Raw genomic sequence first — 9,237 nt, 5'->3', positions numbered from 1 at the left:
CACTGCACTGACCACTAGACCTGACTTCCCCTGCTCTGACCACTAGGCCTGATCCTCCACCTCAGTTTCTGACAAAGGTAGAAAAATGTGGAAGATGTGGACTACAGCATCCTAAATTACCTTTCTAGCATTCTGCTATCCCAAAATATTTTGCTGCTACTGGATCACTCTACAAAATATTTCACTGTTTTGATGACCAATATATATTTCTTTCAAAAGCTATGCATTAGGGTTGGGTGCAAATTATCCACGTAAACTGTTTGGACTTTCTTTGTTGGAATGTTGAGCTAACCAAAATTGTTCCCAAACAATGTCTGATTTCCAGGTAGAACTTCCATTTTTCATTGCAAAACTGAACACCCAAAACCAAAAATCTTTCCTATTTTAACCAAAACATTTTGATTCAGAAATGTTTCATGGGAATTACAGTTTTCTCCTCAATTGGCTGGATTCCCCAGCCCTATATCAGCATCTCTGATATGTTCCATGGTGAGGGATCCCATGATGCACTGCTTCTATTACACCCAGGGAAACCAACCTAAAGAGGCAAATGAGTGCAGAGGCACCATGGCAGCATTTCAAAATCAAACTTTTTCAGTATTCAGCCAAAATATTTCCAGTTTTAGTTTTTTTGCTGACAGTTAAAATTGTCCTCAGAGGAAAAAAAACAAAAAAAACCCCAAACTTTCCGATTAGCTGTATTATGTTTATTAGAGCTTCCCAATAAGTAAAATGATCATTCATTGTCACAAGCTGGCATACAGTATTCTCAGGAGAGGAAAATAAGAGTCCTCTTCATTCTAACTGGTGAAATAAATAATCAAACACGGCATTGATGGGAAAGCTGACATTATGTCAAAGACATAGGGAAGGTATAAAATATTTGGTGTCATAAAACTATTGCAATAATATTTTGTACATTCAGAGCCTTATCCAAAGCCCATTGGGATGACCCCAATGACTTCAATGAGGTTTGGATCAGATCCTTTGATCGGAAAGGCTTTAATGTAAGTTGCAGAATATTACAATATAAATATTGCAGAATAAATATCATATTTGTAATAGACTAAGTAACCCATAATTCTACTGTTAAAGTGTTCCAAGAGAAATGTATAAGGCTTTATAACTATATTTCTTAAGATACTAAATTCCAATCTTAAAATAGATCTTCTGTCTTGGTACATAAATATTTTTTCATAAAAAACAAAATATCAGTATATTTGTGCCTTTATTTAATAACTGGTCACTGCTTCTTAGGCAGGTGCTGTTGCAAAGCAGATTACAATTTTAAGTTAACTTACACTATTGCTCACAAAACTAGTAAAACAGAATTTTTCAAACACTTAGAAGTGACAATGTTTAGTTAAATTGAACTCTTCAAAAATGTGGACTACAGCAAAGCTAGAAAGTTCAGTAAAATAAAACATCACAGTCACCTACCATAATTAAAAGAAGCAAACCAAATGATTTACTGGTTAGCTGTATAAACCCCCCTGGATGAGGATATGTCTGATCTGTAGCCAGCACTACTACAGCAGCAGCAGTACCTGTCTTTGGAGCATGAAATAAATGTGCGTGTTGATCTTTTGGGGCTAAAATCTCCTGTAGGCCAGTGGGTCACTGCCCTATTCGGTGTGATGCTAAACAGAGAGGGTGAAATCCTGTCCCTATTGAAAGCAGTGGGAGTTTTGCCATTGATTTCAATTGCCAGGATTTCACCCAATGCATTTTATTCAGTCTTAAATTTTAGTAACACCGTCCTATCTTATCTTTCCTAAGCAATCGCAATGGCAAAAAGCATTGACAGGCATGAACTGTAAATCTTAAAACTTGGAATTCTGGGTGGTGGGAGAGGGACTCTGGAAAATTGCGTCCATATTTTCTAGCCATTCAAAAAGAAATCCTCAGCCCACTTTTATACATTTGGGCCTGATCCAGATTCCATTGAATTCAATTGCAATGTTGCTGCTCATTCCAGCAGCAGCAGGATTAAAACCTAGTAACATACCCACTAAAATGAGTGAACCACAACTTTCCACACAATTTCATTGTAAATAAATTTTTGTTTGCATAGAGCCTGATCCAACACTCACTGAAATCAATAGAAGTGTCTCCACTGAAGTCAGTAGGCTTTGGATCTGACCCACCATGTTAGCTCTTCCTTCCTCCTCCCCCTGCCCCTTTTAAATAGTTAAAAAAGTCACATCTCACTTAGGCATTGCAGGGGTGGTCAACTCAAGTAAAGGTGAGAGCCATCCCCCCCCCCAACAAAAGTGTTTTATAATTAATATAAATCTCATTCATATATTTTCAAAAGATCCTTTTTTAAAAACAGAAAAGAGGAGGTTATAGGTGATACTAGCTGCAAGGCACCAGTTGCTCTAACATACTGATCATTTACACATTATTACATTGCTGTTCTTCAGCAAATACATAGTTACTATAGCAACTTCCATGTCATGTGATCTGAATGCTATTTTTAAGATATAAATGTCTGAGAAACATACTATATGCACAATAGGGCTAAGAATATATGTTGTTAGAAAGTGACATTTTTATGTCTACAAGGCTTCATTGTTCCTAATTTCTTTTACTCTATGCATCCTACTTTTTTAAAAGGATTTTGCTTTTAGTTTTTTAACAAGGCAGCGTCTCGCTAAACACTGACAAACAGTGAAGGATTAAAATTTCTGTTTACAGCTACCAGAGGACTGGCAGATTACCTCTTTTTATGGTTCCACCTCAGTGGTGAATGGAACCCAGTAGATTTCAAAACTCTTTAAAGGAGAATACTGTTCAATTGATGGATTGTATTGTTCAAGGTCTCGCTGGACATTGATTATCTTTTGTTCTTGACTGTCAGAGTGATGGCTTTTAAATGCCTCCTTCTCTTCGAACTGGCATTCAGATGACTTGTGGAGGATGAATCAGGTGGGCAGAGAGCTGAAAACATGAATTTAATTCCAGTCTGACAGATATAAAGTGTTTCTGAAAACAAATATTCTAGCTGCAATGGAGACAAATGCGTTCTTACCCACCATCACAGGATCTGCAAATTCCCCACCAGCAGAGACCTGGTCTCGGTGCTTGGAGAGCCAGGTGCCTAAGCTCAGATACAGAGCCTGTTTTCCCACGTCTGGTGAGTTTTCCCCACTTACTTTGCAGATACAATTAATCTGATTCAGACCAGACTGACCATCTCTGAGAAATATTTGTATTGGGCAGGTAGGGGAATGGAGGATGAAGGTGGCCAAGTGGGAAGTCATAGCTACTCAGATTTCAACACTTTGTGTGTTTCTGATCTACTGTAAGTGGGACTATGAGAGGTGCACTGTATAATTTAAAAACAAAATTGAGGAAAGATCTGACATTACCATCCTTCTATTGATGACTGCTATCACTGCGTCCCCACCTTCAGTGAAAATATGGCTAAATTAGGTCATGAAAAATCACCCTAAATTTCATGTTGACTATGCAACCTATTCAGTCTAAACACATGATCAGCTTCATATGAATGAAAACAGAAAACAGGCCATAGCTAATATGTCCCATGTGAAATTGGCACTTCTGATCTCCAATTTTATTTTCTGTAGTTTGTTTAGAAACTATAGGGCACAATACAGTGCAATGCTTGGAGCTATGTACTCTAAGAAAAATTGAGTATAAGAAACCCAAAGCTTACAAGAGGGGGTATTCAGCACTCACCAAAATCAGCTCTAATATCTAGCCAAGTTAGAGGTTTGAATGAGAGTTTGGCCCGAAGTGATTTAGTCCAGAGAGACTCAAGTTATGCTTGGGAGAAACAACTGGAAGAAGTGATGACAATAGCATCAGCTCCCTCAGTTCATGGAGTTACTCGCTATCTGGCATCTGCTCTGGATGGGAACTTCTTTGTGGGGATGCTGACGTCACATCAGTTATCCAAGCCTGTGTCATCTCCAGATGAGTTTACTGCAGTGAGCTCTACATAGGGCTATATCTGAATACTTCATGAACATCAGTTAGGACTGATCCCAAACCCATTGAACTCAATGAGAACCTTACACTGACATCAGTGTTTGCCGGATCAGACTTTTAGAGCAGAATAGGACTGCCTGTTGACTTAGTGTAGCAATGATCATTGCAGGGAACATATTACAACTAAATTACATGATCTTCACTGGCTTCCAACCTGTTACTGAGAGCAACACAAGAGCCTCCTCCTGCCTCCACTCCACTTCCCACTGCAGTTCTACTTCTCCCAGCCCCACACTCCTCCCCACTCCACCCTCCCTGCAACCCACATTCCCCTGTTCCCCTAAATCTGCATCCTGTTCCCCTTCAGTCTCTCCATCCACCTTTCACAGTCTATTGTCCTGTCTTGCCCCTTGGCCCATAGAGTGGCAACAATGTTACCCATGTGCATGGCTTCATCCTGACTGAAAAAAGCCAATAATAAAGTTGGCTGCCACTAAGGGCTGTCCTCCTAGTGCAGATAGTGGTCATTTCCCTACACTGTCTATCTTGTTGGCTACAATAGTAATAATAAATAAATAATAAATAAGAAGAAGATAGTGGCCATTTTGAAAAAAGGAATATTTGCAAGTTGGCAGCCTTTCATCATGTTTTCATGACACTGGTTAAAAACAAAACCCAAACCCAAAAATCACTAGAGTTGCAATAAAATCATGAGATTTGGACATACTATAAACAAAGTTCTTTTAGAAGTAGAGCCTTGTGACTTAAGGGTGTAGCAATACTCTATCAGGATTAGGGTTGCCAACTTTGGTTGGATGAATTCCTGGAGATTGTCATATGACAATCTTTAAAGATTAATCTTTACTTCTGGAGACTCCAGGGCAACCTGGGAGGGCTGGCAACCCTAATTAGGATATAGTATACAGCAGGGTAATTTGTAATACAATTCATACTCCTCAATGTTATGATCTTTCATGCTAAGCCAGTGTGGCTATGATAGAAGTGGATCAGAGGACAACCATGTTGTAATCCGACACGTTGACTCAACTGTTAATGTAGTGAAGCTAGGCTATTAGTCAGAGTATCCACCCGGGTTAAAATATGGCTTTCTACGGTGACTAACATAGGCCTTTCTGGTCTATGGACAGAGAAAAAAACATGGCTGACCCACAACATTGTTTCACAACCATGTTTCAAAATGGTTATTTTATAGTATAGCTGAAGCCAGAGTTAATTAAGAGTTGTCACCTGGGACAGACAAGTAACCCACTAGAATTGTGGGTGTGCTAAATGAATTCCAATTACTCCCCCAGTAACATTCTCATAACCAAAGAAGTGTATTTTTGGCCTTTTTTTTTTTTTTACTACCATAAAGACTGGAAGGTTTCAAACCCAGAAATCTTAAATAAGCCTAACATACTTCTATAATTACACACATCTGTACTGTTTTATACAGATGTTTGTGATTATTATAAGAGGAAGGACTTTCCACCTCTTGTTAATTCCACCATGTAACCAGGGAGTGCTGCAGTTCAGAAGGAACCACGTCACCTATTGGCCAGCCCTTTGTTTTTACACTGCTGCTTTGTCTTAACAGTCTTCCACCAGGACTCAAAAATAACCCAGTTTCATCTGCTCAAGTTTTAATAATATTGTTAAGGAATCAGTTATAGAAGATTGCTGAGAACACTCATGGGAATTGCTAAATCATTTCACAACACAGTATGGACACCTTAAGTGCAAAGCTGTACAGAGCCGAGGTTTTTCATTATTGTCCCCAGGAAATTGTGCATAATGCCACTACTGTCCTCCAGATCAAGCTGGAAAATGAAACTAGATTCTCAAAGCTTTCATCTTGGTAAATTAAATTTTAATATGTTACAAATAGATAGCGGTAGGTTGAACTATTCAATTCAACGTGCAGTCTGAGTCACTTAAAAATTCCACTGTAGGTAAAAACCAAAGTCTACAGGATACAAAATGCTTTATATTTGAAACTATTATATATTGCTATAATATGGCATTTTGTTTTCTAGAAGGCAATATTATGAGAGGCATGCTGTAAAATTCCAGAGATGCTGCCAGAAATTAGGCAGCTGGGTGGCCTAGAAATTCTCCATTACACTTTTGTTTCCTTGCCAGTTCTCCGTGTTCTCTTGAAAGAATGTTTTGTTTTTGTTTACACATCCTTCTCAAGCAGAGCGAATAAACCCTTTTCTCCTACATTTGCCAGGCCTTCACTGATAGGATGTTAACTTCCACATTTATAGACTTTGGGCATTTCAGGATGTTTGGTTTGACTAAAAGTTAATTTTCACATAATTGTAAGAAAACATCTTTGTAGCACTCAGAATAATTGGAATTATCAGATAATGCTGAAGGAGAAGATTACATATGTTGTGTAAAGATGGAGATCTAGAGTTAGAGATTAGTTATGTGGATACTGCCACCCAGGCACCTGCTAAGAGGAGATCCCCAGGGAGAACCACTTTCTCTCCCCCCCTCCCACCTGAATTCCTCTTGTTCCTGATTTTAAATGGTGTTTTGCTGTTGCTTCTACCGTGCATGTTTTGGTAGGATATTTATCATCTCCCTCCATTCAAATTGTCCCTTTGGGCCTGTCAGGCCGAGCAGGGAGGGTGGGCAATATGAGGTCACAAAGCAGGAGTGATTTAAATTAGGCTATACTAAAATATTTGAGAAAGTACCCACTGAGTGTCCTTGAAAATGATTATACAGTTGCTTAAAACTTTATTATTGTTAATTTCCCTGCAAAGGATCAAAGCACATGCTGTTCTGCAGTGAGGACTATGATCATTCCAGCTTCAAAATTCAGCAATTTTTCTTGCTATTTGCAAAGTAGGGGGTTTGAATTTCAGGCGATAACAAAAAGGTATTTTTTTCCACTCCCCCATAATCCAAAAATAAAAAATGGATTAAAGGATTATGCTCTAATTTCAAAATTATGCTGTCAGGCAGAACCCAATCATGAAAAGTTTCAGCCGAAAAGGTGCTCATTCCACAAAATTGTGAATTATGAAAAGAGGTGGGTAGCAAATTTAGCTATTGTTTTCATGACCTGTTGCTATAAAAACTGTATAGGAAACTAAAATAAGGAAATGAAATGTAAACCTTTTTTTTTAAAATGCAAAAACTAGGATTGCAAATTCTAACCCACACACCAAAATATTTCAAAAAATGAAAAGCTTAAGATTTTAATCACAACTTTAACTTTCTTATATTGAACATAGGTACCACTTTTAATTACTATTTAAAGTTGATAAACACGCAGGCTAATATATACACAGTATTTGCAGGAAGAGTTACTGTTGCTATAGAAAAACTAACTTGATTACTACCTGACCTTTTCCATGCAATATGTTTTGCATTTAATTCTAGTGGTTACAATAGCAGCCAGTATAGTTTACATTACACCACTGCCTCCATTACAAAACCTTGTTTCTATGCACTTATTTTCACAGACGTTCACCTCTTGCCCTGAAATTTTCCAGGCTTGGTCTCTTCCCTGAGAAGTTTGCTGTGTGTGGGCCCGGGGGGGTTCTTCCACAGATTTCCAGAACAACCTTGGGCAAGTCTTTTAGTCCACCTGTGCTTCACTTTCCTCATTAAAAAATAAAAACAAACACCTATTAATTTCAATATCTGAATATTTAAGTGCTGTGAGCAAAGTGTTTTGAAATCCATAGAAGGAAACTGATATAGAAATGAAAACTATTAACGTACATTAGTGGCAGTTTTCAAAATATCCCTCCCCCTCCCAAAAAAAAAAATTAGCTTTCATAAAGTGCAGTGCATCACTTATAACATTTTAGAGGCCAACGTACATTTTGGACAATGAAAGGTACAGTATACACTAAAGAGAAGTCTAAAGGTATCTGTACTTATGTAGTTTAATAAGGTCAAAATGTTTTCTTCATTTCCAAACATAATCATTCAGGTAGGTTTGTTTATCTATAGAAGACACATTCTGTATAGCAGCCATTGTATTTGGCAAACTGAATGCTTTTAGCACACCGCACCATACAGACTGTGACACCTACTGGTAGTGGGTAAATTACAACTGGAGCCTTCCTATAAGTAGTGCCATGCAATGGATGTACTTCAGTTCAAAGCACAGACATACTGGGCTTACAGACAATGCTGCTGTTTCCACAGCTTTAAAAAAAAAAAAAAATCTACATATCACTGACATACCATTGAATGTGTCAGGAGGAAGACCATTTCACTCCACTGAAGTGCTTTTCCTTTTATTGCCAGTCCTATAACAAGATTATTGAAATGATTCAACTATAGTCAAGCTGCAACTAAAGATACTTGTTGAAAGTAAATGAAAGCATTTTATCAGAATTGCTGTCATTTTCCTGTTGAGGGATACATCTGTTTCATAAGTACATTTTTATGTGTGTCTGCCTTATGTGAACCTGCTCTAATTTAGTTACACTGATAGGTGCAGTTGTAGCTTTCCTTCTAACAATATTAACAGATGAATAGGGCAGTCATTTTCAGACAGCAATTTGCCATAGCTACACTCAAAGTGGATTGGTTTGAGATTGCAACCTAGTAAGAATGGATTTTTAAGGAGACCGCTGGAAAACATGTTAGTTATGCAGTAATTTGAGATATAAATGCACCTTAAGCAAAACTAATTTGGGGCAGGAAACAAATCTGCTACATTCATATAAGAAAGCTATGTTAAAGCATAGCCTACAGATATAGTTTAGAGGATTAGTCACCTCTACAATCAACTGACAATACACCATGCCTAAAAATGACTAACTGTATGAACACTGAAATGTTTCAAAGTTTATGAATATACATGTGCTAATGTTTTATAGCTTTATTTAGAATTTTAAGCATTATTAAACAGATGGTTCAGATCTCATAAATAGTCTAGTTATCTACTTAGGCCTGTTTTGAATTTGTAATAATCTCACTATGAAAGGGTGAACTTTTACTATGCAGAGAAAAGTTTAAATTCTTTAGATTGTCAAGGATATGGACTCATTGAAGAAGCATCTCAAAATATCTACAAAAACCCATTTATTGTTTTGGTGGGCTAAACACAGTTCTAACGCAGGGTATTGGCATTCAAGGCATGCATCTGTAATATTGCCAATAGAGAGGGGTGGAAGGACATGCTATTCACTAGCTGGAGACCTATTTAAAATTTGTGCTCCATTTAGAGATGCAGTCACATTGCATAGCTTTCATCTATAAGGAAATGAAAGTTGTGACATGGTGGCAGGCTCTGGGAGAGCA

The 9,237-nt window shown here is 37.7% G+C and overlaps 1 protein-coding gene across 1 annotated transcript in view; it reads right to left on the bottom strand.

The window, feature by feature from the left end:
• Positions 1-5,861: 5,861 nt before the first annotated feature.
• The window catches only part of TRIQK (triple QxxK/R motif containing), a 149,383-nt gene continuing 146,007 nt past the window's right edge, over positions 5,862-9,237 (bottom strand). The window contains exons 7-8 of the mRNA XM_043539354.1: positions 8,173-8,237; positions 5,862-7,579 (exon numbers count right to left, since the gene is read on the bottom strand). Of these exons, the coding sequence (XP_043395289.1) occupies positions 7,556-7,579; positions 8,173-8,237 (89 nt within the window). The 3' untranslated portion in view covers positions 5,862-7,555. The remainder of the gene's footprint in view (positions 7,580-8,172; positions 8,238-9,237) is intronic.

Source organism: Chelonia mydas, chromosome 2, assembly GCF_015237465.2.
Source record: "Chelonia mydas isolate rCheMyd1 chromosome 2, rCheMyd1.pri.v2, whole genome shotgun sequence".
NCBI lineage: Eukaryota > Metazoa > Chordata > Testudines > Cheloniidae > Chelonia > Chelonia mydas.
This window is presented reverse-complemented; position numbering and strand designations above follow the sequence as displayed.